Genomic DNA, 20,668 nt, shown 5'->3' on the forward strand with positions numbered 1-20,668 from the left:
TTGTGCTGTCATACAAACTTATAAGAAGATGTAGCTCTTAATATAATGCTAGTTCTTGTTTCTGTCATACAAGGAATGCAAAATCTGTGTATTTTGATGATGCTGACATTTTTCGTTCATATCCTTAGGAAAATATTTTTGCCAAATGCAACTGTAAGAATCTAAAATAAAATATTATTTTTGTATGCAGTTTTTTGTTGCCAGGCTGATTAACATATTGCGGAGACGGGCTATCTCTGTAACGGACAAGCGTGTTCGCACCATGAATGAAGTTTTGACTTGCATCAAACTCATTAAAATGTATGCATGGGAGGAGTGCTTTGAAAAGAAAATCACAGGTACAGACTTACACTTAGTAAACATGAGCTGTAACATTGTAAATTCTGACTCGTCATATATTTAACGACCCCGCCCCCCCCTCCTCCAATGTAAGTTCAGTTTTTAAATTTAGCTGTTATCATGTTCATGTAGTGTTTCATATGCTAAATCACATATCCGGTAAATAAGTATTCAGTGAAACGGATATTTAAGGTGTAAATTTTCCCCTCTGGGAAATATTTTATAAATATGCAATGTCAGTGAACAGAGATGAGTTTGTTAGTGAGCATTGTGGGACTTTCATTACAAATTATTTCAGAGTTAACGGTTCCATTTGAGAATGCAGTAGACGAAGCATTCGAAAGGAAAAAGCTGAAGTACACAGACTTGGTGGCTGAGGTGAGGGAATGTGGGTGGCAAGCACATGTTAGACCAGTGGAAATGGGTCTTAGAGGATTTGTAGCCAAATCTGCCACATCCGTGCTTGTGCATTTCAGCAATAGGGGCTGGAAACTAAGGGCGCTGTGAAGGAGTTATCAGAAACAGCTGAAAGGTCTAGTCAGTGGTTGTGGATAAGGAGAGCACAGGTTACTTGGGGAAATGCACTGTAAAGATGCTATGGGGGTTGTTGGTGATGAAGCATGTAAAGTTCACATGCAACTGGTGGCACTGAGCATGCATTAACGGTGCCAGTGGGGCTAAGTACAGCCTTAGTCACTAGGGAAGCCAGTGTGGATTTATGGTTTTTGATGATAAAGTGTAAGGACGGACTGTAAAACTGGCTTGGAAGGGGGTGGTCTGGGATGCCTGGCATTTCAGTGTTGAGACTTCTGGAGGTGTTGTGGGCTTAATTCAGTGAAAGACCAATGAGATGACATGCCTACCAGATGACCCCTGTGAAGTCCTAGTGATACAGTGGCTGGTTTGGGTACTCATAGGCTGGGCTCAATGAGTAACTGTAGTTGTTAAGGGTGGCTGGTTGCTGATCAGATCTTAAACAGCTACAGCAACCTTAGTGTTGGTGTGCGATTCAACAGGAATTTTGGTGGCTGCAGGTAGGAAGAGTGTGTCGGTTTTTATTTATTTATTTATTTTATTTTTTATTTTTTTGCAGTCATGTAGCATCATTAATAAAATTTCCAATACTCATAATGCATTGTCAGTTTTATGATGCCAACTATCACAAATCACTATCATAATGCTACATCTATTGATAGAGTATTATGTGACACAATTATCATATTTATAAAATGTATTGCAGATCTATTCTTAGGCTTAAGGCAACTGAGTGTTTAAGTAAGTAACAGCTGAGTGTTTGAGTGAGTATTAAGCATAGTGTGCTTTTGCTGTTGGATTCTGCCTTTGTTTCTTGTGGAGAAAACTACTTGCTACTTTAAACTCATGATCTGTATGATGAGTGCACATTCTACAAGCACTCTGGTTATTTTGGCCACAGGTTTATAGTTCACTCTTGTTGTAAATGCATCAATTGTAAATGGCTCAGCTGCCTCCTCTCACATTATTGTATCGTCTATCCCTGCATATGTCTAAAAAGAAAAAAAGTCAAGCATCCGTGTTTTTCCCCAGGGCTTTATAGATCTTCCATAAGATTTTTATAAGAAAAATGTATTTGGTATAAAAATATTATTCTGCATTCTTATATGGTTGCATCACGTCTTTCTCTCTCTCACACACACTTTCTCCTTTCTCTCTAGACATTAGGAAGAAAGAAAAGTCTCTGTTGGAGAAAGCGGGGTATGTTCAGAGTATAAATTCCTCTCTAATTGCAGTAGTTCCCACTCTGGCCACTATCCTCACCTTCATCGTGCACACAGCTGTTAGACTCCCTCTTGAGCCCTCCACAGTGAGTATCAGCTAAATAATCCCCTTATATGCAAAGCACTGTCCATTTTGGTGTACTTCTCTCCTTCTCGTATTATGCAACATACAAAATTCACATTACACCCTCAGAAAAAAAGGTAAGGTAGAGGTGCATTATTGGTCACTAATGGTAAATGTAAGTGTACTCTTAAAAGTACAACAGTGGTGTTAAAGTCCAGCTGTGTTCCATAAAGATACATTACATTCTCTTCTCCAGAAGGATGGTGAATATTTGTAATCTTTCATTATGTAAAATAAAAGAACATAATGAAAATCCTGGAGATGAAATGGGGCATATGAAATCAACACAATTTTACATTATAATATTCTCATAGAATAAAGTACAATTACGTTCCTTAACTGAAGATAGAGGTGTATCCTTGAAGGCATCACCACAGTGAAAGTTTTTTTCTGAAAGTGTACATGATTCCCAGAAAAACTCCTAACTTTATATGTGCATAATATGATTGTTCTGAATGAAAATTTACCAGGCTTTTTAACTACACTTTTATTTATCAGAAATGCAATGTCTTCAGGAAACTTATACTTATGTTATGATGCTGTTTCTGTACAGTTTGGCTGTTACTGTCTATAGAATCTGACCTTCATTCTGTATCTCTAGGCATATACTGTCATTGCTGTGTTTAACGCAATGCGGATGTCTATGGGGCTCCTTCCATTCTCTGTAAAATCCATGGCTGAAGCTAAAGTGGCCTTAGCTCGACTAAAGGTTTGAATGTTGTTCCTTATGTGGGTTTGACAAATGTTATTTTCTGCTTTTATCTCAGCTATGACAATCTCACTCTAAACGAAAAGTCTCATATATCCTGCCCACAAAGTTCCATCCAGGTAGACGTTCAAAATGGCCCTAACAAAAAATATATATAAGGGTACAAAAAATTAATACTATTCAATATAATCTGAACAAACAAAAACTCCAAAAAATATAATGTTCATATCCATAATATGTAATTGAGTAACATCTTTAAAAAGTAAATATTATTAATAATAATAATACTGATAAGGATGGAGCATATGAATAGCACTGGAGCATATTCTACCCTTCACAAATTGACAATGGTAAAATGACTGGAAAAGATATGGAAAAGAGTATATTTCATAAATGGATATACAATCCTAAAATCAGTAACATGAAAAAACATGTATATGTAAATCAATTATACATTAAATGCAGTATATTATTTATCATTAATCATTTTTTTTGTTTGCCCATGTCCTGAAATATTGACAAATTTTTTTTATTTTTTTTTTAAATTATTGCTGAAGCTGTATTATTAAAATTAACATTGTCTAATACATACGCTTTTTTCCTATAATCAAGAAACCATTTGTTTATTTTCTGGTGAAGCTCCAGCTAATCGAGGCCAGGAGTCTTAGTGTACAGTTAGCTTTGTGTCTGGGTGAGTGGGATGGCATGGTGCAAGCAAGTTAATGTCAGCTTCGTCAGTTGATGTGACAGATATGTTCTGTCAGCACTCTTTTTCAGGGCACTGAGCTGTCTGGTGATGTTTAATTATCAGCACTGTGAAATTAGGTTAGTGGCAGACATCATCTGTCTCAGTAGAAGCACATGCTGGTCCTCAACCTACCAGTGTACTTGGCATAATGTGTGATGGGGGATTTCAGCTAACAATTAATAAAAAGGAGTATTAATGACTAGGTGAAAATTTGGCAAACAGGGCATTAAAGTGTTCTATGCTTCATGTACCTTAAAAAAATAAAATAAAAATAACCGGTTAAATATAAAGAAGACTGGAAATCAGGTAACTCATCATTTGACATTCTGCTCTTTTTTTGCTCCTATAGAGACTACTTCTAGTAAAAAACCCTGACCCCTATCTGATTCAAAACAAAGACTTGGATGCAGCTGTATTTATGAATAATGCTTCATTTGCCTGGTGTGTTCCGGACATCCCCACTGAAAAAAACCCCAACAAGCCTGAAGCCAGTGTTTTGAAAGGGGGTAAAGTGGCAGTTGCAGAAGTCACTCAAAAAGGCAAAAACACCCCAGACATTAAACCAACTCTCAAGAACATCACTTTCACCCTCCCAAAGGTGGGTATCAGTGATGTGTTTGCTGTTTTACACAGTATGTAAAAAAAATATGTACTGTACAGATATGTAGTCACTGTCAGAAAGAGAATATTCAGTGTGTCATACTAGTGTTGGGTCAAAAAGGCCCTATGCCTTAAACAAGGTTTTAATCTGTCAAATTAAAAACCATCTTTAAGAGATTTTACAGACACAGGTTTCAGGTTAAAAGAGAACGGTTTCATTCTTTATTTAAGCAGTTTAAGGTATAGTCACATTTAACCTGGGTAGGTCTAGGAAGACATATTATATATATTTTACATATTATACAGTATTCCTTTTTCACACACTCCATAGGCCAAGCTTGATCCCACTACAACCAAAAGGCACTTTATTCCCCATGTACATATAAGGACTTCTGCTTCCAGTTAGCTCTTCAAACATTGTTTACTGGACACTATTAGGTTCAAAAGAAACCTTTCTTCTCATTAATTATATTTCTGTTTTTCAGAGCCTTTGACAATCTTTTGACTAATACCTGGCTTTTCCCTGTCCTCCCAAATTCATCACACCCCTTGATCATTATTCACAAATGATATGATATTTTTTAGGTTGCTGAATAAACGTAAATAACAATCTCAGGCTTCAGGTCTCAGACCTGGGTTTGAGCTGGTCGTCTCTCATGGCTGCCCTGTCTGTCAATAAGACAAAATGATAATGCGTTTAATAACTGTCATTGTCTCAGGCCTCTGCCTTTGGATCTGGCAGATGCTTTGATTGTAAGACTCAGTTTTTGTAAAAGCCTTTGTTTACATAAAGTGTATGTGTAATGTTTATCAGAATTCTGCTGAACTAAATGGACTTCTTTAGCATTAATGATAAGCTTTCTCAGGCCTCACAGAGCACACTGAGAACCAGCTTCACAATTTCATCATTAGTAATTATAAAATTTTGCATTAAACTCTTTAATCATATTTTGAATTAAACTCAAAGTTTAAAATCATTCTTTTTGTTTAATACCATATTCAATAATTAAGTCAATGTTTTAGCCATTTAGCTCTGTCACTAGATTGTTTTACACGATTGACAAATGTGAAGTTAACATTTTATAAAGCTAACATGAAGATTTTTTTTAATCCCCCCCCCCATCCAGGGAAATCTGCTTGGTGTTTGTGGGAATGTTGGAAGTGGAAAAACTTCATTAGTTTCAAGCATACTTGAGCAGGTACATTTCTATTACTACATCTCTCATTTTCACAGCACTGTAGATACACAATGTATGATATTGTTTTTTTTTTTTGCAAATTTTGCCACAGCTTTGTTTACATTTCTTACTATTAATTCAAAGGATATTACATTGAAAAAAAAATACACAATGAAGTTATTTGTCAAAATGTTGTATGAAATTAAATCATCTACATCCAGATATATACTTTTTTTTATATATGAGTACATGTTACTTAACCTTTTATCTCTGGATGTAGATGTAGTTTCTTGCAAAAATTTGACATAAATATTAAGTAAATTCAATGTGATATATATATATATTTAAAGTAGTGCTGCATCCATGATTTGGTTTTAAATTCAATTTAATCACTTCAGAATGTCATGAAACTTAAATTTAAAGTGTATATACCAGCGGTTTACTGTGTTTGCAATGGCTGTTTATTTATTTATTTATTTTTGTTAGATGCAACTTCAGAGTGGGTCAGTGTCTGCAAATGGTACATTTGCATACGTTTCCCAACAAGCTTGGATCTTTCATGGAACTGTACGTGATAATATTCTAATGGGTGAATCCTTTGACCAAAAGAGGTACTACACACAAATATAGTATATGTTTTAAATGCTTGATCAAACAAATATTAATGCACATTTAGACATACACCAGTCCTATGTGGGATACTGCACCCATTTCAGTTTCAATTATATCAGTGTATTATTTATTTATTTATTTTAAACAAATACATTTAAATAAAGTATACAGATTTAATATTTGGACTTGATTAATTCAGGCTTCAACTTTTTTCTTTTCCCTTAAAGCTATTATAGTAAATTTTTTTTTTTACAATTTCAATTTGCTTGCTCTCATCAGATTTATTTACTCAGAATGATTCTGAATGGCACTATGTTTTTCTACATGGTGCACACAATTGCACTTTATCAACAATCCCCATCACCACAATGTATTCAAATTGGCAGGAATCTCAAAGACTGAACTGCCAACAGCCTGATAATCACATGATAAATGCCAAGGAGGAGGATACTGTTTTGGCACGATGTGGACAAGACTATGAAGTGTATCAGTAATATTTTATCTTCTGGCATTTTATAGTACAGTTAATTATTCACAGCCTTTGGTCCTTCCTCTTGGTTAAATACTGATTGCTGTCTAGGTGTCAAGGGTAAGGTTTTACTGATCTGTTGCACTGTCAGATAGTTTCTACATGTATGTGTACTGTTGTGTTTAGGTATGACACTGTTATCCACGCCTGTAGCCTAACTCCAGATCTGGCTATTCTGCCATACGGTGACCAGACAGAGGTTTGTCTTTTGTATTATTTTTATATTATTTTGCTGAATCTTTCTTAGTAGTTATGTAAAATCCTCATTGTTGTCATAACTTCAGATTTAACTATGACTGTTTTAATTTTAGGCCTGATGCACAAATATTTTGGCATCAGTGTGAAATTGGTGTCTGTGACTAAATAAAATACAATAACTTTATAATATATATAATATTATGTGAATGAATCTGTGCCAGAATGGCAAGCATGTGCACATTGATACATGTATCTCGTAGTATTATTATAGATTATATTCTGGTATAGGTTTCACGTCTCTCTGTCGAACTAGTGCCTTGTTTAAGTGTTGTTTTTTTTTTCTCTCTCTCTTCTCCCCCCCTAATCAGTGAAGTTTGTTTGGATGTTTGAAGTATTTAGCAATTTCAGAGACAGCCCAAGCCTCTCCTCCATTGTTGGTTTGCTACACTGCTGGTGTTGGCTGAGATGACAGCCCTAAGTGCATATGTACAGACAAAAACTTTCATCAGGTTACTGATTTAGTATATAATAAAATCTATCATCTCTAGTCAACAACAGTTGTTAGTTCTATTCTCTCATTCAAATCTTTTGCCTTTTACCAAGCACCTTGTTGTGAAATGCCAGATTTATTTTATCATACAGACAAATCATTCATTGTCTGAAACCGCTTCTCCAATTCAGGGTCATAGTGGGGCCGGGGCCTACCCAGAATCACTGGGTGCAAGCCGGGAACACACCCTGGAGGTGGCGCCACTCCTTCACAGGGCGACACATTCACTCACACCTACGGACACTTTTTTTTTTTTTTTGAGTCGCCAACTTGCCTACCAATGTGTTTTTGGACTGTGGGAGGAAACCAGAGCACCCAGAGGGAACCCACGCAAACACGGGGAGAACACACCAAACTCACAGACAGTCACTGGGAGCGAGATCTCAACCCACAACCTCCAGGTCCCTGGAGCTGTGTAACGGCGACACTACCTGCTGTGCCATCGTGCCGTCCTGTGGATTGGAGACTAAAGTGTCCCTAGGTGTGAGTAAATGTGTGAGTGTGTGTTGCTCTGTGAAGGACTGGCGCTCCCTCCAGGGTGTGTTCCTGCCTTGTGCCCAGTGATTCCAGGTAGGCTCCGGACCGACCATGACTCTGAACTGGATAAGTGGTTAAAGACGATGAATGAATGTTCACACAGTTCTGAAAAAAATAAAGCTTCTGGGATGAAATTCATCCCATAGCATGTTTGTGATAAAATTGATGTTTGGCTTTCTCTCTTTCTGTAATAGCATGTTGCAGCAGCAGACCGTGTTAAGTGACAGTGATTTTCCAAAGATCAAGCCCATATGACTATATTTTTCATAGTTTCACATGCAATGGCTTCTGAGGTGCTAGAAAGTCATGCTTATTCAGCAGCACATTTTAATTAGTTTATTTTTACAATATAAAAAATATATTGTCAGCCAAGACATTGGAAAATTCTGTTTGTACTTTCATTGGTTTTCATGGAAACGGGTTTTGTATTTGTTTTTAATTATTGCTTGTAAGTGTCTGTGCTTCATGCATTAGTGTGTATTTAAATACAGTTGATAAATGTGATCCTATGTCTTATTATATCTGTGTATGTATAGATTGGAGAACGTGGTCTGAACCTGTCAGGTGGTCAGAAGCAGAGAATTAGTCTAGCTAGAGCAGTCTACTCCAACAGAGACATCTTTCTATTGGATGACCCCCTCTCAGCTGTTGATGCCCATGTAGGCAAACACATTTTTGAGGAGTGCATCAAAAAAGTGCTAAGGGGCAAATCTGTTATACTGGTCACACATCAACTCCAGGTAAGGCAGTCAAACTGAGAAGAGCTAAACTCGATTACACACCACTTGCATGATTTTATGTAGTATTTTTGAGTCAAAATAATCTTACCATATCTTTATATTTTCATATTTTAGAATCTATCAAAGAAACATCTATTTTCTCATAGTATTAGCCTTTAAATTGTAGTTCTTTTTTTAAAAAACTGCCAACAAAAGTTGGAATACTTGGAAAATGTTTGCCACTGTGGTAGATAATACTTTTTTAAAAATATTGATACATTTTTTGGGACTTGATAGAGGTTTTCTGAATTATTCCCCAGTCAGTGTGTGTGTGTAATATGTTTATTGCACAAGCATGTCAGCTTTTTATGCCGTGCTTTCTGAAGAATGGAAGGATTCAGGCACTCTACTGGGTTTTGGCCCTGGCTTTTTTGGACATTTATATCCAATGATAGAATCACCTATTCATCTTTTTAACAGGGAAAAGTTCAAAAACAAGTATTTCCGATTATTCCAAGTATATCCCAACCATTCATCTGTCCCAGTGTTTTTTAAAATTAATTCCTGATATCAAGTTTATATTTAAACAACTTAATAACGGGTATATATCTGACTATTAAATATATTCTTTTTGATGTTTGTAGTCTAATATTTTGAAAACTTTTTTTTTTTTTTTAATATTGTGTCCCAAGGTTTTCTTTGGAATTTAGTTTGTACACAGTCAATGTAAACATTCCTCTTTAGTTTTACTGAATCATGATAACTATGCACATTGGTAAATGTTTTACCAGCCTTAGAGAGCCATCCAAGTGGGTTAATGACCTCTTTCAATGTATTATAGTGAATAAAGATTTTTATTATAGATTTTATACCTTCAGCCATTTTTTTTCTCCCCTCTCTCTCTCTTTTCCATGCAGTATTTGGAGTTCTGTGATGAGGTCTTGCTCTTGGAGAATGGTGAGATAAATGAAGCTGGAACACACAGAACTTTGATGAAAGCAAAGGGTCGATATGCTCAGCTCATCAACAATTTCCAGCTTGAACAAAGCAATGTATTGAAGCTTTCTTTCTTCCTGTCTTTTCTAGCATATCAAGTGTACACATGTTTTAAAGCAATTATTTGTAACATTTTTGTAATTTTATAGTAACTGTTTCATAGTTTTAAAATGGCAATTATAATTTAATTTTTTAAAGAACTAAAATGTAAATGTTAATATTCTATGTTTGTGATTGCTAACATCAAAATCACTTACTTATAAATGCACATGTACACTATGTAGTTATGGATTATCCCCAAGAACAGAACCAATAGATGCACATGCCTTTTTTGACTTGCCATTTTTTTTCAAACTACTTAAATGTAGATTATTTTTGTTGAATATAATGACAATTGTCATTTTTAATACTACTCGACAATTACCATAAAATGTCAAAATAGCAGGAGAATGAGTCAATTCTGAATTACTGTTATATGTAACACAAATTATTTGTACACATAATACACACTGATGAACATTATCCCTACCACGGTCAAGCCACAATATAGTTTACTCAGTAGAGGTAATTAGCAAAAACCTTTAGTAATTTGTATTGTTTCTACTGTAAATATCTGTAGTGCAGTGTATTTCATTCACTGGGTTTGTCAGATAGAATAGTTATTACATAAAACTAAATTTTTATTTATTTTTTTGTTGGGAAACTCGTGTCTGGATAAATTTTACACAATGGTAAATGGTTAAATATTCCCATATCCTGAAAATTTGGGATGCAATGCAAAATGTAAAAAAAAAAAAAAAAGGGAACTCCACTAGAGAAACATGTCTGTGTTTAATGCAGGGCCAGCTGAGGGCTTGAAGACAACAATAAACCACAGGTTTTAGACCTTTGCATAAAGAGATTTCTCAGGATACTCTTTAACGTTTAATTATATGTACTGTAGATGAAGAAATCCCTAGGTTATTTGTTATGTTGATAAAAATGATTCTTGAATTGTTTCACTGTTTGCCTGTGAAGTTTTTCACAGAACCTCTTCCCTACTGAGATTTGGCCTCTCTAAAATGATCTGATTATGTCACTGTTGCCAATTATTAGCCTCGTTTTGTAGCATTATGCAATTCTACCTCACATTTGTTGCTTTATCCCAATGTTTAGGAACATGTAGCTGGCATCAAATTACATTTTTCAAGAAAGAGTAAAATGTTGCAATATTTTCAGTTAAATATACAGCACTTGTCTGAAAAGGGCAATTGGTGTTTGCTATTTTTAATTCGGTTTCCTTTGCAGTTTTAAACCTTTAAATTTTTAGGAGTGGGATTGATCTTGTAAATAATTTAAACCACATCTACTCTTTTATGTCAATTTTAAATCATTTGCACATCATTGCATTCTGTTTTTATTTACATTTTTCACAACATCTCACCTTTTTTGAAAACGAGATTTGTAATTTTAAGAGCAGAACATAACGATCTAAAAAAACAAGTTAAGTTTGTAAGTATTATTATTAGGAAGCATAATTTCATACATTTATTTATGTAACCTAAACACAATCAAACAAATAACCACTGTGATATTGTAGTTTGTATTTGGTTGTATTTATTTTTTCCAAATCATTTGTCCTGAAGGAGAAAAAAGATGAGGCAACTACAAATCCCCCCGATTCCAGTAAACAAAGGAAAGAGGGACTGGAAGATTCCAAAGCTAATGGAATTGTAAACCCAGGTCAGAGGCCATACAGCTTTGTAAATGCGAACTGAATTTGATTTAATTTATAAATAATTTAAATAAAAGATTAATAATGTTTGATTATTGTTCTGTTGCAGCCTTTGACATGTCTGATGAGAAAATTAAACCAGATGACTCAGTAAATGAGGGCCCAGAAAAAAAAGGTATGTTAATGTTTATGACATTGATTCATGGAAAATGGATAATATAGTCATAATGGACTCTTGATTTTGTGTGTGTATATGTGTGATTTAGAGGGTAAAGATCAGCTGGTCACAAAAGAGGTTTCTCAAGAAGGATCAGTCACTTGGAGAACCTACCATCAGTATTGCATGGCTGCTGGAGGTATATCTCTCACTCTTTTTAACTTGCACACTTTCAGTCTGACATTTTTCCTTTGGTCTTTCTTAGTGTTTCTCTCTCACACGGTATAGGTTACATTCTGTTGCATTTTGTCATACTGATCTTCGTCCTGCTGGTGGGATGCATTGCCTTCAGCAGCTGGTGGCTGAGTTTCTGGCTGAACAGTGGCTCTGGGGTAAACAAAGTCTTATATTACTGTCTTTATCTGAAGTTTTCCACTGAACTATGCATTACTGTGGTGATTTACTCTTTATACCAGAACGCATTCTACAACAATTCAGCAAAAACTCACGCAATTTTCCTTTGAGTTATAGTCACGGAGTCTACAGTGCTCCTTCATTCTTTCAAATGTTGCTTCTTCAGGGCTAGAACTATGTTTATGTTGATAACAATGATTAGAATAGTAACACAGATCTTTATAAATACACTTCCAAATCATTGGCAAGTAAAATTTTGTCTAAGCTACAAAATAAGTAATTGCCCCCCCAAATCAGTTGTAATTATAAAAGCAATCTTGGGTGTGTGTAAGGCACTATAGATGCCATTGCCCTCCATACAGCAGATTGCGATTCAATGGGATAGACTCCTAATGTTACTTGTCTCCTTTTAATAATAACAATATACTGTGAGTCACTTATTGGGAAGTCTGCCAAATGTAAATGTCAATATACATCAGTGTAGTTGACATTGATATAGAATAGTGAAGAGACTGTTATACCTTTCTTCAGTTTTAACCCTTTGTGTTTCTTTCTCTCTTTCTCTCTCTTTCTTTCATAGAATAGCACAAACACTGGTAACATCTCGGAGAACCCAGATTTGGAGTTTTATCAGATAATTTATGGACTGTCTGTGATTATCATGATAGTCCTTGCTGTCGCAAAGGGATATGCATTTACCAAAGTCACGTTACACGCCTCTTCAAAACTCCATGACACCATGTTCAGGAGGGTGAGCTTCATTTCATTACACTGACATCTTTGCAACCCAGTCTTTTAATTTGTTACAGTTGGAAAAAGATGAACAGAAGTGTTCATATAAGAGCCATATATATATATATATATATATACACACACACACACACACACACACACACACACAAAATCTCCATCGGTCCTAAAAGATTAGATAATTGAATATTACTAGTCTTGGGATTGTAATTCCTGCTAATTTAATTGTGAACTTCAAACAAATGTAAAATATTAACTGTTGCAGTTTTTCTAATGCTAGCTTCAGTAAATAAATTGTGATTACAATTTGGAACGTGCTCTGTAGTACACATTTGAGGAGAAAACAATTACTTGTAACATATAGGTCTTCTAATAGCATCAAAACCTTTTCTTATTACTGTAGTACCTCTGTCAAATAGATCCTGTCCAGTCCCATGAGCTTCTTTGACACAACCCCTACTGGTCGTATGGTAAACCGCTTCAGTAAGGACCAAGATGAGACTGATACTGCCCTCCCGTTCAACATGGAGAACTTCTTGCAGTTCTGCCTGATGGTCACTTTCATCATTCTGACCGTGTGTGTGGTTTTTCCATATATCCTCATTGCTGTGGCTACACTGGGGCTCATCTTCACTGTCATTCTTTAGTAAGTCTTAATAAAACAGTCACTTCATTTACATTCGAGGAGCACATGGAAGAGGAGAAAATCTAATGCACTGCTAGGACAAACAACACACTGGAAAAATCACAAAACGTATTAATCAGAATACTAAAATTACAGAATCTTCTATCTTTGGGATAAGTTGAGACAAACTGTAGTTTTTAGATAGACATTGCCACCTAGTGATAGAAATGAAAATGACAATGATCTGAGCTATTCTTATTTTGCAATAAAGGGATAATAGTATTTTGTAAAAGTCTAAAAACAGTCAAGAAATTCAAATACATTTAAAAAGGTGTGTTAATTTATTTTGTGATACACTATATAATTCAAGAACACTTTACTGAAAAAAAATAAGCTTTTAAGCTTTTAGAAGTAGAACTAACTTTAGGAATTAACTTTCAGGTGAAGGTTAACTTTTTGTGCATTCATTATCAGGAGAGAGTTGTGTTGTGTATTAATGTTGTGCTGCTTTGCTTCATTTAGTATTTTCCAGAGGAGCATTCGACATATGAAAAGAATGGAAAATATTAGCCGTTCTCCTTGGATCTCCCACACCACCTCCACTATCCAGGGCCTCAGCACTATCCACGCCTACGACAAGAGAGCACAATACATAGAACAGTATGACTACCTAACTGTCTTAATATTTATTAATAAAATTTCATACACTTGCGAAATTTAACATTCTAACAAGTGATATGGATTGCACAACCATATTTTAGCTTAGACACAGTGTACATACAAATAGCTATAGGATTCCAAAAACAAAACCACACTGCAATATACAACACTGTATGCACAGATGTGTAAAATACAGCTGTGTATGTAGGGTAGGAATGATCAGCCTCATGAAATATTGCTAAATTGTCAGATAATGCCAATGATATTTTACAGTTGTATTTTTCCTTTTATTTAGGACAGTGTCTATCTGCACCAGAGTGGGCCACTTTTAGCTAGATTCTGTTCAAATCTATAAAAAATCTCTGAAAAATGGCCAATATAGATGATTGTGTAAATCTTACCAGTAAACCTGGAGCCACATTTTGAATTATAAATAAACGGTCACTATCTACAGTAATAATACACCTGATACAGCAGTATAGTACAACTGTAAATACAATAATAAAGTAATATTTTTACTTAATTACAGGCAATACTCAGCTCACAGAGGCATAGCTCTTCCTACCAATGTCAATAAATGAGAGTAAAATTGCACAATGATAAAACAACCTATTGTAGTACACTGACCTCATTTCCAGTGGCATACTGTAAAATTAATATTTGTGACCAGTTGCTACATCTCACACCCTTTGTGTTTGTATGTGTGTAAATATATGCGCGGATGTGTGTTTTTGCTTGCCAGGTTTAAAGTCATCAGTGACCATAACTCCAATCACTTTTTGCTGTTTAACTGTGGAACTCGGTGGCTGTCATTCTGGTTGGACTTTCTGTCTGCTACTGTTGCCCTGTTGGTGGCATTGTTTGTTGTGCTGAGTCCCAATGAGGGGAGTATCAACCCCGCACTCAAGGGTCTAGCTCTCTCTTACACTATACAGGTAACACATACAATCAATTTTGTGCTAATGCTATTACACTTTTCAGTCTTCATAAAGTACATAAAATTCTCTTAACAGCGGTAAAGTCACTGTATTGGATCATCAACAGGGCTTTTCTCTGCTGTATAAAATCATAACATATTACAAAATGATTACCCATGGTTCATATATAATTTATTACTATTATAATAATAATAAATTATGTATTTTTTAAGGATACAAGGTGTGTGTGGTTATGTTCCCTAACTAATGGTGCTGAACCTTGAGGGTAACACCATGGTAACAAGTTTGCTGGGAGTGACTTGATAGGAACCTTTTTTACGTCAATCTAACATTTCTTCATAACTGTGTGTACAACTTTATATAGATTAATGACCTTTAAATGTAAGTTCATTATAAGTGATTGTATAACCCTTTAGACTCTGTCTCTGATTACAGTTTTAATCATAAATTAATTACTCATTACATCTTGAATGTTTCCTTCCCAGCCCTGAGTGTGTGCACATTCACACACGGTCTCCTTTTCAAGTTACAATTAGCTTGTAATGTACTAACAATTTAATTACCTAATTACATATTTAATTGTTCAAGTTAAAATTTTATGCCATTTGTACAAATAGGACATTCATGCATTAGAAAAAATTTGTAATAAATGAAATGGGATGCTCTGGAGTAGTTATACATGAGTCTTAAGTTCATCACACCCGGTGTTCATGGTGACATTTACCATTATCTCTAACATGGTACATGACGTTGTTTGTGAACAGGGCTATAAAATCACAATTGTCGTTTGCAATGTTCCACTGTGTACATGAGATTTCTAACCAATCACAATATTTCTTTATAGTGAGAATGCATACCATCTCACAAAAACATTTATCAAGATTTGTGATCAAGGTAGTGTCTTTTAGACTTGATGAAATCATGTGCTTAACCAAACATAAAGAAGAAATTAACACAGACCCACCTTTTAATTTTCTTTCAAAAATGGGTTCACCCGGCTTGTTATAATGCATAAAATACACTACAGGTCCAGACAATTATAGAAACATCTGAGAATAATATAGAAATACCTGACTTCACTAATGTTCTTGTGGGTGAACGCCACAAGAACATATCTTCACAGCAGTGTGTGTGTGTGTAAAGCTTTGTCAAAAGGCTCAAGGATATTAATGCTTTAAAGTAACACTGGATGAGCTGTTGTCCACAAACAATATGCAATATCTCAGTCACAGAATAATATAGCTGCAATATGGTATTTTGTCCATAATTTGTAACTTTTGTGAGAATCGTGTAGCTATTTTCTAACATTGTTCAACTATCACTATTTGTTTGTTGCTGCAGTTGACAGGCATGCTGCAGTACGTTGTAAGACTCTCTACAGAAGTGGAGGCAAAGTTCACCTCAGTGGAGAGATTGCAGGAATACATAACAGTAAGAGGCCCAGTCAAATTTACCTGTCAAATAAATATATTAAGCATTAAGTATGTTAAGTATGACTTTGTTATTGTTTTATGGTCTCGTAACTTTTCAAGGTATGGGCTTATCGGGATTATAATATCAGTTCAGTCAAAGCAGTTGATGCCTTTCAGCAGTGACTACGTTCATGCTAATTCTGTCTGCTCGTTGCTAATGTAATTTTAGGGCTGTGTGTCTGAGGCACCGCGTAAAGTGAAAGGTGTCAGCACCCCCACTGGCTGGCCACAGGAGGGGGCTATCACCTTTAGAGATTACAGCATGAGGTACAGAGAAAACACACCAATAGTTCTCGATGACCTCAACCTCTCAATCCAGCCAGGAGAGAAGCTTGGCATTGTGGGTCGCACTGGCTCAGGTAAGAGTCCGTTCTTTCCTCTGCAGAGACAGGAGAGATCAGGAGGCAATGTTATAGCACCCCTGGAATAATATTTGATGAACTGCCTTTAATCAGAAAACAAAGAGGCAACCAGTGTTTTTATACTGTATACATCTGTTTAAAACTCTGTTATGTAAAACCATTCATTCAAATGTGTGTTTTTTCTTGTAAGAAACAAAATATCTCATTAGATTTATAGCAAGTTGTACATGTTTCATTGCACATCAACGAAACATAAATACAGTTAGAAAAATTGACCCCCCCCCCACACACACACACTTAATTTATAATTTATTTATATATTTAGTATTGCTTACATTTGTTTAGTTTAGTCACCAACATAATATAACCAGGCATTAAATTGTAGCTACTATTAATATTGTACTTCCACATCTGGACATGGTTAAATAAACTGACTGTCATAAATAAAATTGGGGATAATTCACCAACAAACAGAAATAACAAAAAAACAAAAACAATACCAATGTGGAAAGCTACTGTTTCCTCAGGTGTGCCTTCGCTGTAACAAAGAACAAATGTGGAGAAAAAACTAAATGTTATTTGCAGGGTGAATTTGCTGTGTATTAAATAAATAATCTGTCTGTTTTCAGGCAAGTCATCACTGGGTGTGGCTCTGTTTCGACTGGCAGAGCCAGCAGGAGGTACTATTTTGATTGACAGTGTAGACACCAGCACTTTAGGCCTGCAGGACCTGCGCAGTCAGCTGTCCATCATCCCCCAGGACCCTGTCCTCTTCATTGGCACAGTCAGGTGACCTCCCTCTATTGTGTTTTCTCCTCTAAACCTGAGCATACACTGTAGATCTAAACATTCAATGTAAGTAAAAGCATTGAACATTAAAGTTATATATTTTTGTGTTTGTGTAGGTATAACCTTGACCCTTTTAATAACTACACAGACGAGGAGATATGGATGGCTTTAGAGAAAACATATATGAAAGAAACAGTAAGTATAGCTGCACTCTAAGATTTTTGGCTAAAATGAAAGTAAGGAGGAGCCGTTAAATAAAAATCTGGTTTGCCTGAAAATAGTAGTTGAAAAGTCAAAGGTTGGATTCATGTTTTCTGGGGCTGTTGTCACTTTGACGGTTATCCTCTCACTCTCACAGTTCAGAGCTCTGGAACGAGACTTTGAAATATTTTTAGATATGGAAAGAGAGGACTATCCTCCACATTAATATCTGCCACTATGTTACATGACTATGGGAAGAAGGATTTTTACTTTAAGTGTGTGCAGAGATTTTAGTCCGAAAAGCCCAGAGTCAAATCTCTATTTCTATATTTAAAGTGAAGCTCTTTCTTTAACACAGTCAAGCGGCATGATGGCAGATGCTGCTGTGTAATGTTCTATGAAAAGCATCTAGTTGAAACTTTTGGAGTCAACTCAGTCTCGGTATGTGAGTGCATTTTGCAGTGTCTTCGTATTTGAAGTGTTAAATGTCGGCAAATATAGATAATTTACAATTTTTTGAGATGTCATGAGTCAAGGTATTACTTGCCTGAAATTACTTTGTATATTACATTTTACAAAAACATTACTTTATGCCTCTCAGTTATAGTCAAAGTGAGGTTAAAAATCAATCCTGCTACAATCAACGCAATTGATTTGACACTTTTTGTCTATTTTGATAGATCTTAAATTTACCAGAAAAGCTGGAATCGACAGTGGTGGAGAATGGTGAGAATTTCTCTGTAGGAGAGAGACAGCTCATTTGCATGGCCAGAGCACTGCTACGCAATTCAAAAGTAAGAATACTCGCGCACACACACACACGGATCCAAGCTGATCTGCTTTGCATGTGGTCCACTCATCATTAAACTCACCGCGAGGCATCTATTCACATCCACAGACACTTGGAACACTGACTGCTCATCTGAATTTGTTCTATTTGTACATAGATTATTCTCTTGGATGAAGCAACAGCATCTATAGACTCAGAGACGGATAGTTTGATTCAGCACACAATTAGAGATGCCTTCCAGCACTGTACCATGCTGACCATAGCACACCGCATCAACACTGTCCTGGAGTGCGACCGCATCCTCATCATGGACAAGGGCAAGGTAAAAAAAAATTGTATTTGTATATAAACATGTGTTAAAATTTGACCAATGTTTTCCCTCGCCCTGTAAATCCTCTAATCTGGAATTATTATAACCACAGTAACAAAGTAAATGTAACCTCATTTAGTCTCTCTCTCTCTCTCTCTCTCTCTCTCAGGCTGTTGAATTTGATCGGCCGCAGAATCTCATCCAGAGACCAGACTCTCTCTTTGCATCACTACTAGCAGCAGCCAATAGTGTCAACTCCTGAAACATGCGCACACACACACACACACGGATCTGAGCTGATCTGCTTTCTGCATGTGATCCACTCATCATTAAACTCACTCCAAGGCATCCATTTACATCTAAATACATAACCACTAAACAAATGAGGGTGAGATGAAGTGGGCTTCAGTTTTATTTACAAAAACCTAGGTTGTATGTTAGGAAAAAGAATATCATGTAGAAAATTAATCCATTTCAGAACCTTCTGGTTTCCAAACTGAGTCGTTTCAGGTCTGATGGAACCAGTCGAGTTCTGTATGGAACCTTTTTATTGGAAGTAGTACTGTGCAGAACTGATACTACTGCATTTTTCAGGAATGTTTGCATTTTTTTTCAGTTTTCTTGTGCATTTTAAAGAGAAATGTACTGTACATAAATTGTACATTTCTTATCGGAGTCACAAAACCACAGCTACACTTGAGTGGTTAATATTCACCTGTACTGAGATTTTTGGTCATAACACATTTTGCACATGTATTTCTGTTAATTGTATGAAAAAATACTTTTTTTTTTTCCTCATAGTACAGTAAATGAAAGCTTTGTTCAGGATTAACTCTAGCTAGCACACCTTTTCTGTATTCTGGTTTTAGAAAATGTAGCAAATTTTAAAACGGGTAAATATTTTTCTTTATTAAAACTGACTGAAACCTTAATTAGTAGCATTTTGTACCACTTTTTTTTTCAGCATAACTGATAAAAATTAACTCTAGTGTCTCTTCTAGTTCTCATAGGACTAAAACTGTGTGTGTGTGTGTGTATATATAAATCTAAGATATTTATTGGATTTTTTTATTTACAGACTTGCTCTGTGGTTTAATATGAAGTCAGTACAAAATTGTTTATTTACAAACATGAATAAACACTGGTACACTACCAAAAAAAATGAACATATTGTATCCATTCTGGATTCCTCAGTGAAGTGATTATGAATTGTAATAAAATGTTTAAAAAAGAATGGAGAGTGTGTACCTTAATGAATACAATTCATTCATCATTGCTCTCAGAAAAATATCCTTGTGCCAGCAAAGAAGCAACTTTTCAGGAAAGGCAACAGATGTACCAAAATTTTAAGGTATGATTTATTTAATGGCATTATGTTTTGAAGCATTTTTTATTTTTGAAGCATTATATTTTAATTAGTCCATCATGAGATTTTGACACAGTGAAGAGGGCAGCTGGTATTTCAATGTATGTGAATAAATTAAAAATGTTAACAACAGCCACAATGTTTTATTGTTGCTACCATCCTGCATGTATTTCTGTAGGCCTGTAGGGGTCTCTGTTTCCCCGCCTCAGCTGAGCAGGTTGATACTAGGTTGCATCAGTGAACGCGTTTACTGATGAAATACCGTGAAATTCCAGCAGAGCCGAGAGGAGCTGAGGCTGGTCAGGGAGCTGGAGAATTACTTCAGCTCAATAAACACGGAATGTTGAAAGACATCGATCAGATATCAGCCAAATCTGCTTTTTATCTATCATAATGCAGATATGATGCAACAGATAGGCGCGCTCCGCAGACACGTTTGTGTGTGTGCGTGTTGTATGTGTACTGTTCGACTGCGTAACATTTTGTTCCGTTTGAACGCGAGTCTTGGGCCTTCCACCACCTTT

General features: G+C 35.7%; 1 protein-coding gene across 3 annotated transcripts in view; it reads left to right on the forward strand.

The window, feature by feature from the left end:
• LOC136676753 (ATP-binding cassette sub-family C member 12-like) overlaps positions 1-19,927 on the forward strand; it is a 29,619-nt gene extending 9,692 nt beyond the window's left edge. For all 3 annotated transcript variants that reach the window (XM_066653957.1, XM_066653958.1, XM_066653959.1), the window contains 24 exons: positions 191-338; positions 2,034-2,182; positions 2,822-2,929; positions 4,027-4,275; positions 5,405-5,476; positions 5,942-6,066; positions 6,723-6,795; positions 8,418-8,621; positions 9,518-9,652; positions 11,222-11,318; positions 11,420-11,485; positions 11,577-11,666; positions 11,756-11,859; positions 12,462-12,632; positions 13,051-13,277; positions 13,779-13,916; positions 14,659-14,851; positions 16,196-16,285; positions 16,496-16,685; positions 17,318-17,477; positions 17,594-17,672; positions 18,359-18,472; positions 18,626-18,790; positions 18,948-19,927. In XM_066653957.1, coding sequence (XP_066510054.1) covers positions 191-338; positions 2,034-2,182; positions 2,822-2,929; positions 4,027-4,275; positions 5,405-5,476; positions 5,942-6,066; positions 6,723-6,795; positions 8,418-8,621; positions 9,518-9,652; positions 11,222-11,318; positions 11,420-11,485; positions 11,577-11,666; positions 11,756-11,859; positions 12,462-12,632; positions 13,051-13,277; positions 13,779-13,916; positions 14,659-14,851; positions 16,196-16,285; positions 16,496-16,685; positions 17,318-17,477; positions 17,594-17,672; positions 18,359-18,472; positions 18,626-18,790; positions 18,948-19,040 — 3,240 coding nt within the window. In that variant the 3' untranslated portion in view covers positions 19,041-19,927. The remainder of the gene's footprint in view (positions 1-190; positions 339-2,033; positions 2,183-2,821; positions 2,930-4,026; positions 4,276-5,404; positions 5,477-5,941; positions 6,067-6,722; positions 6,796-8,417; positions 8,622-9,517; positions 9,653-11,221; positions 11,319-11,419; positions 11,486-11,576; positions 11,667-11,755; positions 11,860-12,461; positions 12,633-13,050; positions 13,278-13,778; positions 13,917-14,658; positions 14,852-16,195; positions 16,286-16,495; positions 16,686-17,317; positions 17,478-17,593; positions 17,673-18,358; positions 18,473-18,625; positions 18,791-18,947) is intronic.
• The last annotated feature ends 741 nt before the right edge of the window (positions 19,928-20,668 follow it).

The sequence above is a fragment of the Hoplias malabaricus genome, chromosome X2 (genome assembly GCF_029633855.1).
Source record: "Hoplias malabaricus isolate fHopMal1 chromosome X2, fHopMal1.hap1, whole genome shotgun sequence".
Taxonomy (NCBI): Eukaryota; Metazoa; Chordata; class Actinopteri; order Characiformes; family Erythrinidae; genus Hoplias; species Hoplias malabaricus.